Source organism: Aquarana catesbeiana, linkage group LG12 (assembly GCF_042186555.1).
Source record: "Aquarana catesbeiana isolate 2022-GZ linkage group LG12, ASM4218655v1, whole genome shotgun sequence".
NCBI classification, from domain to species: Eukaryota; Metazoa; Chordata; class Amphibia; order Anura; family Ranidae; genus Aquarana; species Aquarana catesbeiana.
The window spans coordinates 93,469,779-93,494,956 of NC_133335.1; the positions used below are offsets into that span (position 1 = coordinate 93,469,779).

Genomic DNA, 25,178 nt, shown 5'->3' on the forward strand with positions numbered 1-25,178 from the left:
GCCCGGGTAAGGAAGGGGGTAAATTCTTCCGGGGCTGAAGTGGTTAAAAAGTCAACGTAAGTCATCTCACACCAATGACCACATCTTTCAACACAGTAGCTTTTATTCTTTTTTTCATATACATTTTTTTAGACTATTATACCTGACAAAAGATGTTCATTTAGTAAAAAAAAAAGACTTCAGAAAAGAAATAAAAAAACACTTTTACTCCGTACTGAATCTTGATGATTTCTACTTGTACTTTGTACGCCGATTTGACCCACTTTTCTATTATGTTATGTACAAGGTGACATCTGTTACTTTTTAAGCAGTCATGTTGTGCAAAACTAAAAATAAAAAACTCCTACTGCATCTCCTACAGATTTGAGTGAATGATCGCCAAGTTTCAGCAATAATTACCGCGCCTTTCACAAAACGTCTACATTCTGCTTTGCTCTCTGTGTGAAATGTTATGGCATGGCTTCTTATGATTTATTCTTCAGCTACCTGTGACAATTCAGGGTCAATTAGAAGTCTATTGTAGAAAAATCAGTGTCCAATTTGATTTTTTTTAAAGTGGTTGTAAAAGCTCAGTTTTTGGAAATAACAAACATGTTATACTTACCTGCTCTATGCAATTGTATTGCATACAGTAGTCCAGAAGTTCCACTTCTGGGATCCCCTGCTGGCGCTCTAGGCTGCTTTTCTTCTGGGTGTGCCTCCATAGAAAGCTCCTTCTTATGGTGGCGCACCTGTGGGCTTGCTCCCGAGCCGGGGCTGTGTGTGTCCACTGACACACACAGCACGGCTCAGCCCTCCTCTCCCACCTTACAGGATTTGATTGACAGCAGCAGGAGCCAATGGCTCCCGCTGCCTCAGCAAAGTGTGTGAGAGCAGAGGGGGAGGAAACAGCCGCTACAAATGGGCACAGCCCTGGATCGAGTCAGGACTTTGGTAAGTATTTAGTGGGTTAAGGGGAAATATTATTACTGGGACATTTTTTAACCTAATGCAGGGAATGCAAGTGAATGAACAATGTCTAGTCATTAGAACCACTTTAATACATTTATAGCACATATCACGTTCAGGAGGCAGTACCGCCATCAAATGCAACCTATTAAATTGAATGGGGCTGTTCCAGAATTGTTCTGCACCCATGTGTAATGCACGGGGTTGTGGAATGGCAGGCAATATATCACCTCTGAGCTTCCTGTCAAATGTGACAATCACACACGCACATATAACCCTGCGAATATACATTTCATCTTACTTGCTGTATATTGTTAAGCCACATTTGTTAAGATTGGCAGTAGAATAATAAAAAGTCCTCTACAGGGATTAGGAGAACAGCCTAGGCAGGCTTTAATTTATTTAGGTGATAAAATGTAATACAAAATAGAAGAATGTGACTTTATATTTGCATATTCCATTTTATTCGATTTATTGGTGTACTGCCTGAAAGATGAGACTTTATGTCTCTCACAAGATGTGGAGAGAGAGAGAGAGTTCTCCTTGGGATGAGGAAGGAAACAATGGTTCATATTAATAAAAAGTGAAATTTTTAATCAGCCTCCCAAGAGGGGCAGTAAATTAGTTTCTGGATGTAGAAATTGAAAGCTGTACATGGTTCTAACTGGATTAAACCGTGTTTCATTGTTTTATGGATGGCAGGAATTCTCCAAACATTAATTTGTTGTTTTTTGGCTGAGACAAATCATTTTGAATAACAGCTTGATATTTCTTACATTTTTAAAGTGAAACTAAAATCTGTATCGATCTCTGCCTCCTCCAAATTCCCTTTTCTTTTTTTTTTTTTTTTGCTGCTGTGATCTTTTTAGGCTGGGTTCACACTATTGCAAATTGGATGCGGTTTTCCCCACATCCAATTCACATGTCAGGAGATTGTGACCGGCTCTCTGTGAAGCCGGTTCACATATCTCCAGAGCGTCCTGTGCGTTTTCTGGTCCGTTTTAGGCCCAAATTCAGACAAAAATTTGGACTGAAATCAGACCAGAAACGGTGAACAGGGACACACCGGACCCCTGCTGTGAGCCGCTCTGTGCTTCAGTGTGAACTCAGCCTTAAAGGGTTGCTGTGTTTGTTCTCCATGGTCTCACTGTATGTAGGAACGTAGCCAGCCTCTCTTGCTCGCACCCAAGTTGGACTGGAGACTATGGCTGTCCATATATGGATCAAAATTTGACCCAGATCAGCAGGAACCAAACAAATTTTGATCCATGTATGGCAGCTTCCGTTCATGAGAACGACTTCTCACAGACTTCTGCAAAATTTCAGTTCTGTGGCCAATAGGCTGCGGTACGGATCGGTGTATTCTGACAGCAGGGAAGCAGGGGCGTCTCCCAGCTGTCAGAATACAAAGACACAGCGGGGAATATTACCGCATCCATACGGAATGTGTGGATGGCGAAATCATGTCTGGTTTTTTTTGTTCAACCGGCTGGCTGAACAAAATAAAAAAACAAACCCATGTATGGGCAGCTTATGGACTATGAAATCTATACTGTGCATAGAACAGTGCACATGACTGCTACTAACATGCACTGCTCATACCCAACAAACAGAAGGGAGGGGGAAAAGGAGAGGTTTGGGGAGCTCACACAGGACATTACAAGGAGACAGAAAAAAGCATTAAGAAACGATTGCATAAAAAATAAATGATATGGCTAATAATTAATGGATGTGTATGGATATTTTTGGCAAAGAAGGATATTGTTTAACCACTTGCCCTGCAGAAGATTTACCCGCTTCATGACCAGGCCATTTTTTTGATACGGTACTACATTACTTTAACTGGCTATTGCATGGTCATGCAATCCTGTACATAAATTCAATTTATGTAATTTTTTTTTTTTTTACCACAAATAGTTTTCTTTTGGTGATGTTTAATGCACTATAAACAAAAAAAGCCACCAATTTTGAAAAAAAAAAAAAAATTTTTTTTTTACTTTCTGCTATAAAACATCCAAATATGTTAAAATAAAATGTCTTTATAAACAAATATGTTAAAATAAAATGTCTTTATAAATTTAGGCCAATAAGTATTCTGCTACATATTTTTGGTAAAAATATCCCAATAAGCCTATATTGATTGGTTTGCACAAGTTATAGCATCTAGAAACTATGGGATTTATACTGGAATTTTTATTTTAATTTTTTTCTTATACTAGTAATGGTGGTGATTGGCAACTTATAGCGGTACTGCGATATTGCGGAGGACAATATAACACTAACTGACACTTTGTAGGAACCAGTGACACTAAAACAGTGGTTAGTGCTAAAAATATACACTGTCACTCTGCTAATGACACAAACAAAATCCAGCACATCCCCGCTGACAGGACAAAGCATTGCCTTGTTTGCATAGTCTGTCTCCCAACTGATCAGCAGGTGCCAGTGGGCATCTATTGGCTGGTACCCACTAATTGGCTTCTGCTGTGACTAATCTCAGCAGAAGCAGCAGCCTGGCAGCGCGTGCACTCCCTACCCTACCCAGGCGGTGCGCGCACTCTCTACCCTACCCTACCCTGGCGGCATGTGCACTCCCTACCCTTTAACCACTTCAACCCCCTAGGACCCACCAGTACATCCTCCGGTTGAAGTGGTAGTACAGTGACAGGCATCATCCCAGTATTAACATTTTCAGCCAGCGATGGGCCTTCCTGCATAGCCTCTCGGATTACTGCTACAGGGCACAGAAGGGACCTCCCCCTGCCGCTGCCCACCGCCTATACTGGACTCTCCTGAGCGATTGGGGAGCCTGGTACCCCTACTGCTTGGTCCCATTGTACACTCAAAGAGGAGGAAGGTACATCTGAACCTGGAGTAAAAAATCACTCCCATTCATGCTCACTTCACACATGGGCACAGTTATTTCTTCAGAATAACAAGGTGGGAATCTTTAACAAAGTGTATTATAATCCTTGCAGTGTACATAGATCACCCAGGGGGATTTTTTTTTTTCTAAGTTACTCTTTAAGTTTGCCATGGCGCATATGTGAATGTTGGTTTTGCCAGCTTGACTGCCCTGCAATATGATTTATTTATGATATTTGTGCATGTTTTTTCTGCAAAATGATGACAGACTAGAAATATTTCCTCTATTTTGACTGTCTTTTTTACTAATTGTGAGAAGTTCACTGGGCAAAAATATGCAGAAATGTGCAAAACCTTCCAACACATCTGTGTATGACCAATGTACAAAACCAGGTACCAGGTTGGCACCGGGAGTACAAAAGCAGGGTACTTTTTATATAACTCTATATTTCCTATGCCTTATCATGTCTGTGGAGAACCCCCCCCCGCTCCTATGTCAGGAGAATTAAACATACTCTGCAGAAACTAATTAATCCTCACGCATTCACTTAAAACAACAAAACTGATGTTCACGTAGCATCTTATTTCTCTAGCAGAAGCCATAAGATAAATGTTCTCACTGTGGGGAACTTGCCACAAAAAATGCCATGTTTTTATCAGTACATCATTTTTTTTTCTTTCACTTAGTTTTTATTAAAAGAATAAAACAGAGTATACAGACAACCAATAGTCGTTAAATTTGTGAATACAATACAGCCCAAATAAATGATTGTCCTGCTAGCAGAATATTAGATAATTCCACAACACAGGGGACTCCACTCGCCAGCACAGCCAATCAAAGGTACATAGTGCAGATAACCAAGTAAAAAACCCCTTGAGTAGCAAAAAGTAACACGTGAACAAACACAAGGGCAGTTTAGTCTAATAGTATAGCCAAGAACATATCATAAGAAGGGTAATGGGTGTAATAGCTAGCGAAAACAAAGCCAGTCGCAATCCTAACCCATAATGTATAAAAAGAAAAAATGGGAATACTAAAGTCTCTCTCTTTTTATGTTTTTTTTTTTTTTCTTTTTTTTTTAAATAACAAACATGTCATACTTACCTGGTCTGTCCAGTGATTTTACACAGGGCAGCCCAGATCCTCCTCTTCTCGGGTCCCTCGCCGGTGCTCCTGGCACCTCCATCCTGCTGAGTGCCCCATAGCAAGCAGCTTGCTATGAGGGCACTCGAGCCAAGCTGCTGTTCTGTGTGTTCAGACACAGAACCACGGTTTGGCTCCGCCCCTCTCTCTCCTCATTGGCACACTGACTTTGATTGACAGTGGCGGGAGCCAATGGTGCCTGCTGTGTGTCTCAGCCAATCAGGAACGTGAGTCCCGGAAATGCGAGTCTCTCGTGCAACATCGCTCGTTCAAGATGGGGCTTGGGTGAGTATTAAGGGGGCTGAGGGGGGCTGCACACAGAAAGTTTTCTATCTTAATGCATCAAGATAAATCTACCTTCTGCCTTTAGAACCACTTTAAAGTGATTGTAAATGATCACCTTGAAAAACAACCTATTCAGTTTAAAATAGAAATGAAAGGCAAAACATTATTGTTGAGATATAAAAAAACATATAAATACCTTTTTTTTCCCTTGATCACATTCCCTCTGTTCTCAGCTGCATAAGAACTGGGGGGCGGACAAGCAGCAGCACACTGAGCTTACCAGTGAATGGCTGTGCAGGAGAGGGTGTGTCAGGACAAGTCTGATCATTGGAGAAGAGCCTCCTGAGTTCCCAGCATAGCTAGAGAACTGACCACGGTGTACTCTCCTGCTTAGTGTGGTCCGTTTTTAATAGCAAAGCAGAGGGACTGGTAGGAACACTGGGGATTTCACACAAATAAAGCAATACAAATAGAACAGGATAATTTCTCATACAAGTACATGCTACAGCAGCCACATATCAGGAATATGAAGTGTTGGGGTAACAAACACTTTAAACTAGCAACTGGTAGTCATTAACCGTCGGACAAAAGGGACAAAGAGAGGCCGGCTAACATTTCAGAGGGCAGAGTAAAGACTTGCCATAAGGTTTTTTGTTACTCATTGAACCCTGAATGCGGTGCTTTACCTCGTCGAAGAATCTGCGATTTCCATGCCCTCACTATCGTCTGCTTCGTCGCTATGAAAATATGAGCGATTAGTGTACATTCCCGACGGGGGATAGAAGCAATTGGTCGGTGCAAGAGTGCTTCCCAAGGGTCTTTTTGCAGGTTGATATGAAGTACTCTGAACTTTTAGGACAAGTCCACCAAATTATTCATGTCCCCCAATTCCAAACAGCCTTGGAAACAGGAGGAAGGATAGGTAGGAACATGCAATTCTGACTGAGGTGTAGGACCACCGAACCTAACCTTTAAAGGGACATCATTTTTTAGGAGGATTTGAACATACATGTTTTGTTTTCTATGCACCCAGTTGTGTAAAGATTAGTAAATTTGCTCTACAATCTGTTCTGTAAAGGCAAAATAGAAAAATCTACATCCATGGTCCTGCATATGTATCACATTTTGCGCTAAAAGCAGGTAATTGTGCTAAAATGTACATGTGTACAGCATAAAGCACAAATGTACTTTATTCACCTGCTCAAAGTTGACATGAAAATATCAGCAATGTGTAATTAGCCTGATTGCAAATTTTTAAGTTGAAATGTCAGCATTAAATGGCCTGAATGGAACTTCACCCTAAAAGAGAAGTTCCGCTTTAACACCTCCTTCCCCCCTCCTCTCCGACTTTTGGAGGTTATATATATATTTTTTCTTAGCAGGTACCCCCTCCTTCCTCTCTGACTGCTTAGGCCAGAGATGGCGAACCTTGGCACCCCAGATGTTTTGGAAATACGTTTCCCATGATGCTCTTGTACTCTGCAGTGTGGGTGAGCATCATGGGAAATGTAGTTCCAAAACATCTCGGATGCCAAGGTTTGCCATCACTGGCCTAGGTGATCAGATTGGAATTAACCCCCCCCCCCCCCCCCCCCATCCACAGCCTTCAGGGACATGTCATGGGTCTCAGGAGGCTGTAGGACCATTCATACAGTGCAGGGCAGCCTGCCCATGCGCAGTGGGAAGCTAGCGGGGATGGAGTCACCGCTGGCTTCCCCTAGCCAATGGTGCCAGGGACCTGAAAACCAGTAAAAAAATGCCCTGGGTTTAGGACAGCACTGGATCCCTAGACAGTTAAGTGACTTTTATTTAAATGTCAGCAGCTGCAGTATTTGTAGCTGCTGACTTTCAATTTTTTTCTTTTTTGTTAGGACTGCAGATCTTTAATTAAGCCTCTATAACATTGCATTTGTACATTTTGAAAAGCTTGGAAAAAGGATAAGAAGTGGTATAAAAAAAGTATTTATATTAGAGGTTGGCAGGGGTGTTTCCTTTGCCTATATACTTTGTGCTAAACGGTGTTCCTCTTTTTCATTTCAGAAAGTTGGGTATGTATAAACTAATATAGAAACTATAGTGGTACTAAAGGTAAAAAAAAATTCATGACACATCCATGTCTTTATGGACCTTGCTTTGTGCACTGGTGTGTAGTCATGTTGGAACAGGAAGGGGCCATCCCCAAACTGTTCTCACGAAGTTGGTAGCATGAAATTGTCCAAAATGTCTTGGTATGCTGCCCCCTTAAGAGTTCCCTTCTCTGGAACTAAGGGGCCAAGCCCAACCCCTGAAAAACATCCCAACGCCATAATCCCTTCTCCACCAAATGATTTGGACCAGTGGACACACAAGGTCCACATAGACATGGATGAGCGACTTTGGAGTGGAGGAACTTGACTGGCCTGAGTCCTGACTTCAACCCGAAGGAACACCTTCGGGATGATTTAGAGCGGAGACTGCAAGCCAGGCCTTCTAGTCCACATCAGTGTCTGACCTCACAAATGCTCTTCTGGAAGAATGGTTAAACATTCCCATGGACACACTCCGAAACCTTGTGGACAGCCTTCCCAGAAGAGTTGAAGCGGTTATAGCTGTAAAGGGTGGGCCAACTCAATATTGAACCCTACAGACTAAGACTGGGATGCCATTAAAGTTCATGTGCGTGTAAAGGCCGGCATCCCAATACTTTTGACAATATAGTGTGATACAGTCTGTCACCAGCATTAACAAAGCAAATTTTATTTTTTATTTTTTTCCTGTTAACCCTGCTGATTCAACTTCCTTTAACAGACTAAGCTGTCCAGCAAAAGTGGCAGTTAGAGGGTTGAGACAAACCTTTTACCACAGGGGTACTTACAATGATCAGCTTTTATTAATTTATTGAAATCCTGTATCTCAAAAAGTAAAAAAAAAAATGTTGCTCTCACGGTTTTGAAAGTTTAGCTGGAGTTATGCTTTAATGTGTTGATCACGTATGTAAAAGTCGATGCAACTCTATTAATCTAGTCGACCTAACACTACACTCTCCAGACAATGCTGCTTTCCAAGGGTGACTCCATTGCTCCTCCATAGATAGAGGAGTCAGCCAGGAATTGTGTTACTGGTCAGATCATAAGGTGAAAATACAGAAAAAAAAAAACTACCCAAAAGAAAAAATGAATGCAGTGAACACATTTGAGAATTGATAAGCTGTAATATAGTGCATTCTTCTTTTTGGGTTTAATACCGCTTTAAATCTCTGAGTTGTGGTCCAAATAGAGACATTTTACTCTGAGTCACTATCATATTAATACTGAATACTTCTAGTAAGCGAGTTTCTTTTACCAGCCCTTGATTAGCATTTTATAAAAACCTCAAAGGCCTTTCCCCATCACCACCTTACATTTAGATGTGAAGAGTGAGATGATGGCTTATCTTCAATATAGGTGTCAGGTCTTCAAAAACTCTGCTGATCACTGTCAGTATTTTCCAATATTTATGACAGCAAATACCAGTCTAATGTGTCAGGATGATGACATTCACATTTCCTTGCTGTTTTGTATATACAAGTGTGGTTGTCACATTCAGTACTGTATTATGCCCGAAGAAGAAAGCAAATGTGTATTTCCATTTCCAGTCCAATAATATAACCAATAAACAGCATTCATTTAGGTATACATTTTCTAGCAGAAGTGACAGAAGAATCTGGTCTAATTTAATGTCATATTATGCAAAAATAGAGAAGACTGGAAAGGTGTAATGAATACGTCTTCACAGCACTGCATGCATAATGAACAATTCTTAAACTGTGAGTTTCATGTCGACTAAATCAGTTGAATTGCTTGAACTCAATTCGAATGAATATACTTGAAGGAAATGCATAGTGTAGCTTCAGCATATAATTTTAGTTATTACTGCAGTCAGTGGCACCTCGTCCATTAGGGGTGCCTAGGCGCCGCTCTCTCTATCCACGCCACCCCCTATATGAATGATGGACAGATTCATGCATAGCATGAATCTATCCACGCCCGCTGCAGCCACCCCCTATTCATGCGTCCGGCCCCTTTCAGGATGCCGGGAGCCTAAATTACAGCGGCAGGGGTGTTTTTTTTTTTAAGCACCTGATTAGAGCCAGAGGCTCTAATAGGCTTCAAAATAAGGTGGACTCGGAGTGCAGAGCATTGCACCATGAGCCCACCCAGGTGTTACAACAGTGAATGAATATTCGCTGTTGTAACACTGATCCCTAATCCGGCCAATCAGAAGCAGGTCTGAGACCCGTTTTCCGATTGGCCGAAAAGAGAAGACTCCAGATTGGCCGAGGAGGAGGGAGGAAACGGAAGCCGCCTATGCCCGTGGAGAGTAGAGGAAGGGAAAGCTGCCGCTGCCAAGCAAGGGAAGCCGCCGGTGAAGAGTTGCATAGATGGGGTAAGTGCACCAGACCCACCCACCGACTGACCGAAGGAGGGGGGGTGGGGATGGTGTTACTGTTTGCCACCCCCCCAAAAAAAAAAAATTACCACCAGCCGCCACTGATTGCAGTGCATTTTTCAGTGCTATCACAATGCAAATGACAGTTACTCAGACATGCAACACAGTATCCAAATACATTTTGTAGCATTTTTTTAGACAGACAGGGCTTTCTTTTGGTGGTAATTAAACACCACTGGGTTTTTTTCTATAAAAAAAAAACAAAAATAAAACTAAAATCCGTATATATTATTTAGTATGTGAAAGTTGTAGTGTCTGCAAACTATGGTATACAGTATATTTGAAAATTGATTGATCCTGATGTCATAACTGCTTATCTCGTTTCTTGAGGCCCAAAAAATACCAGGACACTACAAATAGCCTAGAAGTGACCCTTTTTTGAAAAGTAGACAGAACAAGGTATTTAGTAAGAGACATAGCGAGTTTGTAATTATTTTTGTCAAAATACTAAGACTGGGATGCCATTAAAGTTCTGGTGTGTGCGTAAAGGCAGGCATCCCAATACTTTTGGTAATATAGTGTACACCCCAAAACGCATTCTGCTATGCCTCCAGAGTATGGGGATACCACATGTGAGGGTCTTTTTCACAGCCTAGATGCATAGAGCGACCCAAAATCCAAGGACCGCACCTTTGGGCTTTCAAGGAGCATAAATTACATGTACTGTAAATTATGCATCTAATTTCTCAATTTCTAAGAGGCATAATGAGTTTTATGAAAATACATTTTTTTGCCACAAGTTTTTGGAAAATGCAGGAAAGAAAATAAAAATCTATCAATTATTAGGATGTTTCCAACACATATCATAGGTGAACTTAGAATTATACCCCAAAACACATTTTGCTACTCCTCCCCGAGTATGAGGGTAAACCACATGTATGAAACTTTTCACAGCCTACCCACACAGAGGGGCCCAACATTCAAAGACTACCTCCAGAAATTCTAGGGACATAAATTACGCATCTAATTTCCTGACTACCTATTACAATTTTGCAGGCCTTGGAGCACCAGGATAGAGGAAACACCCACATAATGACTACATTTTGAAAAGCAAACACCGTAAAACAAGTAATGAAAATTATTTTTTTTTCTACACAAACTTGTCAATTTAATAAGTGGGCATCCTTAGAATTTCAACCCAAAACACATTCTGTTACTCCTATAGGGTTACCACATGTGTGAGCCTTTTTAAATGCCTGGACTGATTACATACCGGACATTGTATCTTGTGTGTCACACAAATCAACCGGTTGTATCAAAAGCAATGTATTGTAATGGTCACCACTATACAACAGGTGGTCAGGGAATGTAGCGTCACCTATAGCAGTCCCTGTTCCTATCAGCAAAGCAAACCTAGCCTATTGGTATGTGTCCAAGAATGCTATGTACACTGGCCAGGTAGTGCAGGAGGCTAAGGAAAGGAAAAACAAAGCGTTCCTGTGGTTCCATAAGTGCAGTTGTCTGCAGGAGATAGTCAGACGTTCAGATGGGTCAGACCAGAGCCCCTCTTGCCCCAAAGCAACCCCCCCCCATGTTGAGGGCTAGTGGCTTGTTATAGTTCAATAAAGGGGAGGGGCGTTTGTTTGCTCGTCCCCTCCCTTTCTTGATCTGCCAGCCTGCATGCTCAGATAAGGGCCTGGCATGGTTTTCGGGAGGACACCACACCATTTTTTTAAACAAATTTTGAAGTGGGGGTTCCCTTCAAAATCCATACCAGACCCGACGCCGGTGTTTTCCCAATCTTTTTAATTGCCAAAATAGTTTTTTTTTTTTTTTTTTTTTTTTACTTTTAGCTGATGACTCATCGGAACGCGGCGGCCATTCACTCCTTAACAACCAGGTCGTTTACTGGTTGTCAAGGATGCCGGCAGCTGCCGGCTCCTTAAATATCGCATGCCGGGACCACTACTTATTTACTGCATGCATTTTTTTAAAAATTTTTTTGTGAATTAACTTTCACTCCTGTTTCAGGCGGTGTTTACCAAACTTTTTTGCTTTAAGCGGTAAATATCGCATACAGCAGTAGTGTTTTGACATTTCCAGGAACGCATGCTATATTTGGGAAAACGCCTAAATATTGCACGCGATCTGGTTCTGTGAATGGAGCCCTTAGTCTCTGAAGACATAAACTCTCTCCAGGGTTCTGAGATACTGTCATGCCTCCTGCCTCAGGTTCTGAAAACATAGACTCTCTCCAGACTTCTGAAAGCTTCCACCTGGTACTGTCATATCTCCTGTCTTTGGTTCTGAAAACATAAACTCTCTCCAGGGTTCTGAATGCTCCCCCAATACTGTCATGTCCCCTGCCTCCAGGTTCTGAAAACACAAACTCTCACTAAACTTATGATAGCTTTCACCTGATACTGTCATATCTTCTGCCTGAGGCTGGGTTCACACTGGTGCGACACGACAGCCGTCCTACTTTGGATCCGACTTTGCCCTGCGACATGAAGCCGGCATGTGTCCGACTTTCAATGAACGGGGATCCGACTTGGATCCCCGCCAATGCCCGGCACTGTGTTTGGTATGAATCTTTAGGGGGAACTCCGCGCCAAATTTTAAATAAAAAACCGGCATGGGTTTCCCCCTCCAAGAGCATACCAGGCCCTTGGGTCTGGTATGGACCATAAGGGGATGCCAAAAAAATGCCGTGGGGGCCCCCCAAACCCATACCAGACCCTTATCCGAGCACGCAGCCCGGCCGGTCAGGAATGGGGGTGGGGACGAGCGAGCACCCCCCTCCTGAACCGTACCAGGCCGCATGCCCTCAACATGAGGGGTCGGTGCTTTGGGGGAGGGGGGCTCCCTGCGGCCCCCCCACCCCAAAGCACCTTGTCCCCATTTTGATGAGGACAAGGGCCTCTTCCCGACAACCCTGGCCGTTGGTTGTCGGGGTCTGCGGGCGGGGGGCTTATCGGAATCCGGAAGCCCCCTTTAATAAGGGGGGCTCCAGATCCCGGACCCCCACCCTATGTGAATGAGTATGGGGTACATGGTACACCTACCCATTCACCTAGGGAAAAAAAGTGTCAATAAAAAAACACAGTACACAGGTTTTTAAAGTAATTTATTAGACAGCTCCGTGGTCTTCTTCCGACTTCGGGGGTCTCTCCGGCGTCTCCTCCCGGTGTCCTGATCTTCTGCCGGCTCCTCCGCTATCTTCTACAGCTCTATTGCTAGTGGTGGCCCGGACTCCTGCCTTCTTTTCTTCCAATGTTGACACGACGCTCTCTCCGGCTGGAATGCTCTCTGTGCGCTCTGCTATGGCTTATATAGGCGGTGACCCCGCCCCCTTATGAGGTCACTGTCCCGGGGCATGCTGGGACTGTGCCGTCATAAGGGGGCGTGGTCACCGGGTGATGTTGACCACGCCCCCTTATGACGGCACAGTCTCAGCATGCCTCGGGACAGTGACCTCATAAGGGGGCGGGGTCACCGCCTATATAAGCCATAGCAGAGCGCACAGAGAACATTCCAGCTGGAGAGAGTGTCGTGTCAATATTGGAAGAAAAGAAGAAGGCAGAAGCCCGGGCCACCGCTAGCAATAGAGCTGTAGAAGATAGCGGAGGAGCCGGCAGAAGATCAGGACACCGGGAGGAGACGCCGGAGAAACCCCCGAAGTCGGAAAAAGACCCCGGAGCTGTCTAATAAATTACTTTAAAAACCTGTGTACTGTGTTTTTTTAATTGACACTTTTTTCCCTAGGTGAATGGGTAGGGGTACGATGTACCCCATACTCATTCACAAAGGGTGGGGGGCCGGGATCTGGGGGCCCCCTTATTAAAGGGGGCTCCTGAATTCCGATAAGCCCCCCGCCCGCAGACCCCGACAACCAACGGCCAGGGTTGTTGGGAAGAGGCCCTTGTCCTCATCAACATGGGGACAAGGTGCTTTGGGGTGGGGGGCCCGCAGGGTGCCCCCCTGCCCCAAAGCACCCACCCTCCATGTTGAGGGCATGCGGCCTGGTACGGTTCAGGAGGGGGGGGGCTCGCTCGTCCCCACCCCCATTCCTGACCAGCCGGGCTGCGTGCTCGGATAAGGGTCTGGTATGGATTGGGGGGGACCCCCACGCCGTTTTTTCGGCGTAGGGGGTTCCCCTTAAGGTCCATACCAGACCCAAGGGCCTGGTATGCTCCTGGAGGGGGGACCCACGCCTTTTTTTTTTTTTTTTTTTTTAATTTGGCGCGGAGTTCCCCCTCAAGATCTTCTGAGCACAAGTCGCATGCCGAAGTCGGATCATGCGAGATGGCGATCCGACTTTGATCCGACTTCAATGATAGTCAATGGGCTGAAGTAGGATCAAAGTCGGACCAAAGTAGTACAGGGAGCATTTCTAAAGTCGTAACGACTTATGTCGGACCAGTTAGGATGGCTCCCATAGGGAAACATTAAATTTCACACGTCATGCGACATGAGCTCCCAATGTCGGAGCGTTTGTCGGACCAGTGTGAACCCAGCCTTAGTCTCGGAAAACACAAACTACCACCAGGCTGGTGAAAGCTCCCACTGATACTGTTTGTATTCAGAACCTAAAGCAGAAGACATAACTCTTTATAGGGTGGTAAAGGCTCCCATTGATACTTTCATGTCTCCTGCCTATTTTGTTCATAACTGCTGAGTCCCCAGGCATTTTTCTTTAAACAATTCCTTTGAGTTTCCAGATTTTTTTTTTTTTTTTTATTTCAAGATGTCTTGGTTCTGTATATTACAACTTTTAGCATTTGTAGTCTACCCAAAAGTTTTATATATTTTTTTAGGACAGATATGGCTTTAATTTAGTAGCAAATTCGGGTACATATATTTTTATTTCCTTGTTTTTATTGGGAATAAGTAGTGTAAATTTTGAAAAAAATTGCTTTTTCCTGGACTTTTTCCAAATGTATTGTTTTTTCACAATTTGTGCACCCCCTTTTATAAACCCCAAAATATAACTTAAAAAGTATGCTTATTAAAATATCACATAGGTGTGACTTTTATAATAAAACTAAATATTGTGTGCAATCTACACCATATATACACTAATTACAGCCTTAAAGTTCAGTAAACAAACCAATTGAATGAAATTCCCAATATAGCATGAATAGTTTTAAATCTCCAAACAAAATACAGGGGTGACTTTTATGTAACGTAGCTCAAAGTGAACACGTGTTTCATTCTAGGAGATTTTTAGTCCCCTTTCCACACCACATTGCGATGAACACAGGCAAAAAGTTGGGCGGGCGAAGACACAAATTAGCATGATGACTTTTTCATGGGCTTGTGATCGCTAAAAATATAAATGACCTTATGTCAACTTTTGTAAGCATTTAACCCTTGCACAGTAAATACAGATGTCAGTAAATACTAACTTTGCTGCCTGGCTACCCTACTTTCTCTCCTCTGAAAAACCCACGATCATTCTTGGTGACTTCAACATTCCTGTCAATGTTAACAGCCCAACTACAGCTAAACTTCTCGACTTATCCTCATCTTTTGACCTAATATAATGGACACATACTTCCACTCACTCCAATGGTGATACCCTTGACCTTGTATTCTCCTGTCTCTGCAACCCTGGCAACCTCACCAACACCCCCTTTCCTCTCTCTGATCACAACCTCATTAATTTCACTGTATCCTTGCCTCCAACCACCCATCCTTCCAAGCAGCAAACAATTACTTGTAGGAACCTTTGCCACTTTAACCTTTCTCTATTCTGCTACTGACCACCTATATGACATAATCTCTCCCCTGTCCTGTCCTGATCTGGCCTCCTCTGTCTACAACAGTTCACTCTCATCATCACTAGATGCACTTGCTCCTCTAACCATACGCAGAATCAGACCCCGATCATTACAACCCTGGCAAACTGACAACAATAGAAATCTCAAGAGACATTGTCGTGCTCTTGAACGACTGTGGCATAAAACCAAATGCCTGCAAGACTTCACCCTATATAAATCTGCCCTTCTAAAATACAATTCCTGCCCCCATGCTGCCAAACAAGCCTACTTTGTCTCTCTTATTAATACTTTGTCATCCAGTCCCCGTCGGCTCTTCTCAACCTTTAACTCTCTGCTTCGTCCCCCACTCCCTCTACCCACTAACTCGCTCACTGCCCAAGAGATTGCCAATCACTTCAAAGACAAGATTGATGCAATTTATGAGGACACCTCCACTGTGCGTGCATCTTCCCCACCAAAAATAACTTGCCTAACAGCACAATCAACACTCTCCTCTTTTGAATTGGCTACTACTGAAGAGGTTACAAAACTTTTCTCAGATGCCCCCCTAACCAATTGTCCCTTGCATCCTGTTTCCTCACAACTACTACGGTCACCCTCTTCTTTTATCCTGTGCTACCTCACTCACATCTTCAATCTCTCCCTCTCTAGTGGCACCCTCTAAAACATGCGCAGATCACACCCATACTTAAAAAGCCCTCACTGGACCTCACCAACCTAAACAACTTAAGACCCATCTCATTGCTCCCATTCACCTCTAAACTTCTAGAATGCTTAGTCTACAACTGTCTTAGCTCCTACCTCAGTGAAAATAACCTTCTTGACCCATTACAGTCTGGCTTTCGCTCGCAGCACTCTGCGGAAACTGCCTTACTAAAACTCACTAACGATTTACTAACTGCTAAAACCAACAGCCAGTACCCCATACTCCTACTACTTGACCTCTCTGCGGCCTTTGATACTGTTGACCACCCACTCCTTCTCAATGAACTACATTCCCTTGGCCTCCAAGATTCTGCTCTATCCTGGTTCTCTGCCTATCTATCACAGTGCTACCTATAACTCTGTCTCCTCCTCTCCATTGCCCCTCTCTGTGGGGGTTCCCCAAGGCTCTGTTCTTGGACCCCTTCTCTTCTCTATCTACACCTCATCCCTTGGTCACTTGATAACCGCCCACGGCTTCCAATACCATTTATACGCCGATGACACCCAAATCTATCTGTCTACTCCTCACCGCACTCCTTCATTCTCCTTTCGCATTACTAACTTACTAACTGACATATCAGCATGGATGTCGCACCACTTCCTTAAAGCAGAGGTCCGCCGAAATTTTTTTTTTTAAAGTCAGCAGCTACAAATACTGCAGCTGCTGACTTTTAAAATATGGACACTTACCTGTCCAGAGCGCCCGCATTGTTGACACCCGAAACCAATCTGTCATTCGGCTCTCGGATGCTGCCGCCTCCCTCTTCGGTGAGGGAGTCAGGGAGTGAAGCCTTGCGGCTTCAGCTTCACTTCCTGGGTCCCTACTGCGCATGCGCGAGTTGCGCTGTGCAATCCGGATGGTCCCTGCTGTCTCTGGGACCCGTGTGTTTCCCAGCAGACATGGGGGGGGGGGGAGGCGTAGACTCCTGCGGAAGTCTATGACTGGAAGTGGGTGCAAATACCTGTATTATACAGGTATCTGCACCCCCCTTCCCCCTGAAAGGTTCCAAACGTGACACCGGAGGGGGGGAGGGTTCCAAAAAGCAGAGGTTCAATTTTTGTGTGAACCTCCGCTTTAAACTAAATCTCTCTAAAACTGAGCTATTAATATTCCCCCCCTCCATGACTTTTCCATCAAAATCAACAATGCAACTATCAGTCCCTCCCCTCACGCCAGGGTACTAGGTGTAATCCTAGACTCTGACTTGTCATTTCAGCCCCAAGTCCAATCGTTGTCAAACGTTTGTAGACTTTACCTCCATAACATCTCTAAAATTCGCCCCTTTTTAACAAATTAAACCACCAAGCTCCTCATTCACTACCTTGACTATTGCAACTCCCTTCTCATTGGCTTGCCTCTCCATAGGCTATTCCCTCTTCAGTCTAAATGCTAGTGACAGACTTATCCACCTTACCAACCGCTCAGTGTCTGCCACCCCTCTCCTCCAATCTCTACACTGGCTCCCCACCCAGTGAATGAAATTCAAAATACTAACCACAACATACAAAACATACAACTCTGCCCTAAGCTACATCACCAATCTTTGTATCACCCAAATCGTCCTCTCTGCTCTTCTCATGACCTCCTACTCTCAAGCTCTCTCATCTCCTCCTCCCATGCTTGTCTCCGGGATTTCTCCAGAGCCTCTCCCATCCTCTGGAACTCGCTACCTCCACTGGTCCGGCTATCCCCTACTCTTGCTACCTTCAGGCGATCCCTGAAAACGTATCTCTTCAGGAAAGCCTATCACGTCTCCAGCTAATCTTCTACCACTTCCATCAGCTCATTCCCCACAGTTACAACCTTTTTTACCACCTGTCCCACCCTATTAGATTGTAAGCTCTTCTGAGCAGGGCCCTCTTAATCCTCTTGTATTTGTTGTATTGTAACTGTATTGTCTCCTTTCTATTGTAAAGCGCGGCGTAAACTGTTGGCGCTATGTAAATCCTGTATAATAATAATGCCATCCAAATCACGTGATGTCATTGTTGGGTCTTGGGGATTATTCTGGGGAGGGAGTTTTGGTCTTATTTTTAAGGAATAAAACAAAAAAATTACCTTTTTTTTTTTTTCACACTTTTGTTCTTCATGAGTGGTCTGGATCTGGTTAGTGGGCCAATAATAGCTCACTATAGCGATGATCTATTGCTGCAGGGAGATACTGGATAGAGCTGCAATAGCTCTATGTCGGTCTCTGTACTCAGGGAATGTTTTGTGTTATCTCTTATGACCTCACCAGACTGCCGATGTAAACGATACGGAAACAATTCAAGACTGGAATCTGAGGGTATTTCAAATACCTATTTGTGTGAGGCTCATGAAGATACATTCTGCTTTGTTTATAGGTGGGTTTAAAGGCTAATTTTTTTAAATGTAGAAACATTTTGTCTTTCAGGTTTATCGCCCAGAACATAATGAGATTACAACGCCTTGGAATCACTCACATCCTAAATTCTGCAGAAGGGAATTCCTTCATGCATGTAAACACAAATGCTGCTTTTTATGAAGGAACAGGTATTACCTACCATGGTATTAAAGCTAATGACAGACCAACATTTGACCTCAGCTCTTACTTTGAAGAAGCCTCAGAGTTCATTGATAAAGCATTGTCACAAAAAGATGGTGAGTACCCCTAGAGATTAAAGTTGTAATTTGCATTTGCCATACTATATACTCCATTGTTATTTTTCCTTAGCTTAATGAATGAGTTGAAGCTCTGCTGACATTCATCGCCCAGTCATGTGCAAAAGTACTTTTTTTTTTTCATTGCATGTCATTGGGTATTCTTTGCAAAGTGAATTTTCCTTACGTTCACTAAGCTAAGGCTGGGTTCACGCCAGTGCGAATTGGATGCGAGTTTTAGCCGCATCCAATTCGCGTGTCAGGAGATTGTGATCGGCTCTCTATGGAGCCGATTCACACATCTCCGGAGCGGCTCCGGTGCAAATTGCACAGGCGTCCTGTGTGTCTTCTGGTCAGCTTCAGGTCTGAAATCAGCCAAAAATTCGGGCTGAAATCAGACCTAAACAGTGAATGGAGACGCACCGGACCCCTGCTGTGAGCCGCTCCCTTCCTCAGTTTAATCCCAGCCTTAGAGAAAACTCCATTTCAAAGTGAATAGCCTGTTTGCCATTAGTGCACAATCCTGTTATGTGCAAATTAACTTTATAACCAAAGTCAAACAATGAGGTAATTTATAGTCTGACCAAATATAATTCCCATATCATTTACAATCTTGCTATATTAATACTGTTGACAAGAAGCACATGCTTTTCTGACTGTTCATTTGGCTCAATACAAATCTTGCAAGCTCGGTGCAATAGTGTACAAGACATGATAGGCAGGGGAGTGTGTGGGCACTCATGGATAATTGTTTACCAGAATGCTGCTTCTACCAGGTTTTTATGTCAAAGGATTGATACCCAGTGTCGGAGATAAGGTAGAACATTCACTCCATTCAGCATCTGTCCACTACACACATTTACCTACATGCTCAGTCCTGCTAGAAAATTACCGTGTTGAATTATGGTGTAGTCTCTGGCTTCTCTTGTGAAAGAGATCATGAGACACCAAAGCTCTGGGACATGGCACCCTGATTTTCCTTTAATTTTATATTATTATAGTGTATGTGTAGCCAAAACCTTGGACAAGGGTAGGGTTTTAACCTCTGTCAGGTTTTTGTTGCTTTCTGTGTCACCAAAACAGAAAGTAATAGGACATCTTCAATGCCTTTCTGGGAGCCTAGCCACGTACAAGACCCCAAAAACCAAGCACCGCCTTCAGGCTTTCTAAAGGTGTTAAATTGTGATTTTACTTCTCACTACCTATCACAGTTGCGGAGACCCTGAAATGTCCAGATAGAACAAAACCCCTTCAAATGACCCAATTTTGAAAAGTAGACACCTAATGCCGCGCACACACAAGCGGACTTTCCGGCGGACTAGGCATAACGACGGACTTTCTGACTAGGTCCGACGGACTTTCCGAACCAACGGACTTGCCCACACACGATAGGACTAAGTCCGTTCATAAGTCTGTTTGGTTTGAACGTGATGACGTAAACGGGACTAAAAGAGGAAGTTCAATAGCCAGTAGCCAATAGCTTCCCTTGCGTCGTATTTGGTCCATCGGACCAGCACACAGAGGATCAGTTTTCCCAATTTTAGTCCGTCGGACAGATTGAAACATGTTCTGTTTCTAGGTCCGTCAGATTTTTATCCCGAAAAGCTATCGGACTAGCCCACACACTATCGGATTGTCCGAAGGACTAATCCCGTCAGACCTAGTCCGCCAGAAAGTCTGCTCGTGTGTACGCGGCATTAGAGGCATGGTGAGTATTTTGCAGATCTCATTTATTTTTGAAAATGAAGAAAGCAAAGAATTTTTTGTTTTTTTTCTTTTTTTTTCTTTTTTCAATTTTCAAAACTTTGTGACCAAAAGCGAGATCTGCAAAATACTCAACATGCCTCTCAGCAAAAAGCTTGGGGTGTCTACTTTCTAAAATGGGTTCATTTGGGGGGGGGGGGGGGGGTTGTGCTATCTGGGCATTTCATGGCCTCCAAAACTGATAGGCAGTGAGGAGTGAAATCAAAAATGTACGCCCTTAGAAAGACTGAAGGCAGTGATTGATTTTCGGGGTCCTGTACGCAGTTAGACTGCCAAAAAGTCCCACACATGTGGTATCCCCATACTCAGGAGAAGCAGCAGAATGTATTTTGGAGTGTAATTCCACATATAACCATGCCATGTTTGAACAATATATCATTTAGTGACAACTTTGTGTAAAAAAAACAAATTTAATTTTCTCGAAACGTGTGGCAAAATATAAAATATTCCATGGAATCAACATGCCTCTCAGCAAATAGCTTAAAGTGTCTTCTTTCCAAAATGGGTTAATTTGGGGGGGTTGTGTTATTTCTTGTTATTTCATGGCCTCCGAAACTGTGATAGGTAGTGAGGAAGGGAAATCACCATTTTACACCCTTAGAAAGCCTGAAGGCGGTGATTGATTTTCGGAGTCCTGTACACGGCTAGGCTCCCAAAAAAAAAGTCTGACATTATGAGGTATCCCCGTACTCAGGAGAAGCAGTAGGATGTATTTTGGGGTGTAATTTCACATATGCCCATGACATGTTTGAGCAATATATCATTTAGTGACAACTTTGTGCAAAAAAAATAAATTTGTAATTTTCCCGCAACTTGTGGCAAAATAAAAAATATTCCATGAACTCAACATGCCTCTCATCAAATAACTTGGGGTGTCTACTTTCCAAAATGGGGCCATTTGGGGGGGGGGGGTTGTGCTATCTTGGTATTTTATGGCATTCAAAACTGTGATCGGTAGTGAGGAGTGAAATCAAAAATCCCCCCCCCCCCGTAGAAATCCCAAAGGCGGTGATTGGTTTTCGGGGTCCCGTATGCGGCTAGGCTCCCAAAAAGTCTCAAACATGTGGTATCCCCATACTCAGGAGAAGCAGCAGAATGTATTTTGGGATGTAATTCCACATATAACCATGACACGTGTGAGTAATATATCATTTAGTGACAACTTTGTGTAATTTTTTTTTTTGTCATTTTTCAATCACTTGTGACAAAAAAATAAAATATTCAATGGGCTCAAAATGCCTCTGAGCAATTTCCTAAAAATGGGGTAATTTGGGGGGGGGGGGGTTGTACTGCCCTGCCATTTTATCACCTCAAGAAATGAGATGGGCAGTCAAACTAAAAGCTGTGTAAATTCCAGAAAATGTACCCTAGTTTGTAGACGCTATAACTTTTGTGCAAACCAATAAATAATATGCGCTTATTGACATTTTTTTTTACCAAAGACATGTGGTTGAATACATTTTGGCCTAAATGTATGACTAAAATTGAGTTTATTGAATTTTTTTTAAAACAAAAAGTAGAAAATATAATTTTTTTTTCAAAATTTTCGGTCTTTTTCCGTTTTTATCGCAAAAAAATAAAAATCGCAAAGGCAATCAAATACCATCAAAAGAAAGCTCTATTTGTGGGAAAAAAGGACGCAAATTTTGTTTGGGTACAGCATTGCATGACCACGCAATTACCAGTTAAAGCGGCGCACTGCCAAATTGTAAAAGGTGCTCTGGTCATTGGGCATGTCAAATCCTCTGGGGCTGAAGTGGTTAAAAATCAAATTCCTTCCTAATACCTTTCTACTGTGAATCATCAAGTCATCTAATTAGTAAATCGAGTCCACCTGTGTGTAATTTTAATCTCAGTATAAATACAGCGGTTCTGTGAAGCCCTCAGAGGCTTGTTAGAGAACCTTTGTGAACAAATAGCATCATGAAGGCAATGGAACACACCAAAAAGGTCAGGGATAAAGTTGTAGAGTAGTTTAAAGCAGTGTTATAAAAAAAAATGGCTTTGAACATCTCACGGAGCACTGTTCAATCCGTCATCCAAAAATGAAACGAGTTTAGGACAAATGTAAACCTACCAAGATATGGCATCCACCTAAACTGACAGGCAGGGCAAGGAGAGCATGAATAAGAGAAGCAGCCAAGAGGACCATGGTAACTCTGAAGGAGCTGCAGAGATCTACAGCTCAGGTGGGAGAATCTGTCCTCAGGACAGCTGTTAGTCATGTACTCCACAAATCTGGCCTTTTTATATAATAGTGGCAAGAAGAAAGCCATTGTTGAAAGAAAGCCATAAGCTGCCCTGTTTGCAGTTTGCTAGAAGCCATGTGGGGGACACGGCAAACATGTGGAAGAAGGTGCTCTGTTCAGACCAAATGAGATGATGAAACCTAAATTGAACATTTTGGCCTAAAAGCAAAACGCTATGTGTGGCAGAAAGCTAACACTGCACATCACTCTGAACACACCATCCCCACCGTGAAACATGGTGGTGGCAGCTTTATGTTGTGGGGACGCTTTTTCTTCAGCAGGGACAGGGAAGCTGGTCAGAGTTGATGGGAAGATGGATGGGGCCAAATACAGGGCAATCTTAGAAGAAAAACCTGTTTGAGTCTGCAAAAGACTTGAGACTGGGGCGGAGGTTCACCTTCCAGCAGGACAATGACCCTAAACATACAGCCAGAGCTACAATGAAATGGTTTAGAGAATCTGTGGCAAAACTTGAAAATTGCTGTTCACAGACACTCTCCATCAAATCTGACAGAGCTTGAGCTATTTTGCAAAGAAGAATGGGCAAAAAGTTCACTCTCTTGATGTGCAAAGCTGGTAGAGACATCCCCAAAAAGACTTGCAGCTGTAATTGCAGTGAAAGAGGTGGTTCTACAAAGTATTGACTCAGGGGGGCTGAATACACATGCACGCCACACTTTTTTAGATATTTATTTGTAAACAAAATTTGAATATCATTTCCTTCTACTTCACAATTATGTGCCACTTTGTGTTGGTCTATCACATAAAATTCCAATAAAATACATTTATGTTTTTGGTTGTAACCTGACAAAATGTGGAAAATGTCAAGGGGTATGAATACTTTTTCAAGGCACTGTAGATGAAAGACGTACAGAAAAAAAAAAAGTAAAAGGATAAGGATGCAGGAGAGCCCTTTTAGTGTAGCATTGTTAATGCAAATGTAGAGATAAACAGATTAGTCTGAAAGAGGAGCTGATTGCAAGAACGCTTTTAGTAAGGTTGCGGGAACATTCAAAAAGGATAAGTGCAACCTGGTATGTTCACGTGTGTCCCCACGCAGTTTTTTGCAGGGCATGGTTGCACTCAAATGCTCCGGGTTCGCCCACATCCAAGCTTGGAGGTAATAAGATACTGGTAGCAAATGGCATGAAAAAAAAATAAACGCAACCCCTTCAAGAGTTTTTTCAGTATATTTAATGAATAGCTTTATTATTTAAATAAAGCTATTCATTAACTACAATAGAGACTTCTTGAGCCACATCCTTTCCTACGATTGAATTATTAAATTATACGTTATAAGCAATTTATTGGTGCAAAATGAGTGAACTTACACTTTGTTCTTGTGTTTTTCCAAAGAGCCAGTTCTCCTTTGGGATTCTGACATTTTGCCACCCTGACTACAAACAGAAAATAAAGCCAGGCTATGAATCACAGCCCTTATGTCTGAGACACCCTGCCCTTCTAGTGACAGTCGTGTCACTGCTTTCTGCATATGTCAGCAGTCAGGGGGAGTGGTTGGCTATAGAGATGAGTGTTTAGCTGGTACCTATTTACATAAAGTCTAAATTTTCATATTGGTAACAACAGCTTTTATAGTCTTCATTTTAATCTGCTCATTTTGGGGAAAGATGTTTTGGGCAGGTTTTAAAACTACTGCCATGTTGACATTTTAGGGGAATGGTAAGGATAACTTCAGTGCGCTACCCAAATTAAACAAAATTAATACAATGAATATAAGTGAGTATAAATATATAGTTCATATAAGAACTGGTTAGTATCGTGAACCGGAGGTGCAATTCCTCATTGTAAACAATGTTATCTTCATTAAATCTTCACTGTATCTTCAAAGGCAGTGTAAAGATATAGAAAAGGGGGGCTGCTTACCAGAATTGTTGGTTCCCTATTACAGAGATCGTACGAGCTTGAACAGATTCTCTCCTATATCAGGAACAGCTGACCTTAAGAAGAGAGGGGATTCCTTCCATATCAGATAGTTCAAACTCCTAAAGCGGCAAACAGTAACAATCTCCACTGCTCACTACTCCGGCAACATCGCTCATAGCAGGTGATAAGAAGTTTGAAAGAAAAAGAGGCGCTTCATTGTGCAGTAGATTTAAAATGCTTTTTAATCCTTAAAACGGAGCCTCCTCTCCCAGTCGATGCCTGTTAAGGTGAAACGCAGCGTTGGGCGAAGCCTGAGGACCTGACGTCACCACTCTCTCAGCTGATTCTCGGCTGCGTTTTTTAGTTGCAACTGTGTTTGCCCTGCTAATGCTTTGGATGTCAATTGTCCGTTTTTAAGTATTAAAAAGCATTTTAAATCTACTGCACAATGAAGCACCTCTTTTTCTTTCAAACTTCTTATCACCTGCTATGAGTGTTCTTGCCGGAGTAGTGAGCAGTGG

At 42.9% G+C, this 25,178-nt stretch overlaps 1 protein-coding gene across 1 annotated transcript in view; it reads left to right on the forward strand.

Annotated features, from left to right (window-relative positions):
• The window catches only part of DUSP3 (dual specificity phosphatase 3), a 178,145-nt gene that overhangs the window by 86,119 nt on the left and 66,848 nt on the right, over positions 1-25,178 (forward strand). Inside the window, exon 2 of the mRNA XM_073608219.1 lies at positions 18,534-18,760. Coding sequence (XP_073464320.1) covers positions 18,534-18,760 — 227 coding nt within the window. The remainder of the gene's footprint in view (positions 1-18,533; positions 18,761-25,178) is intronic.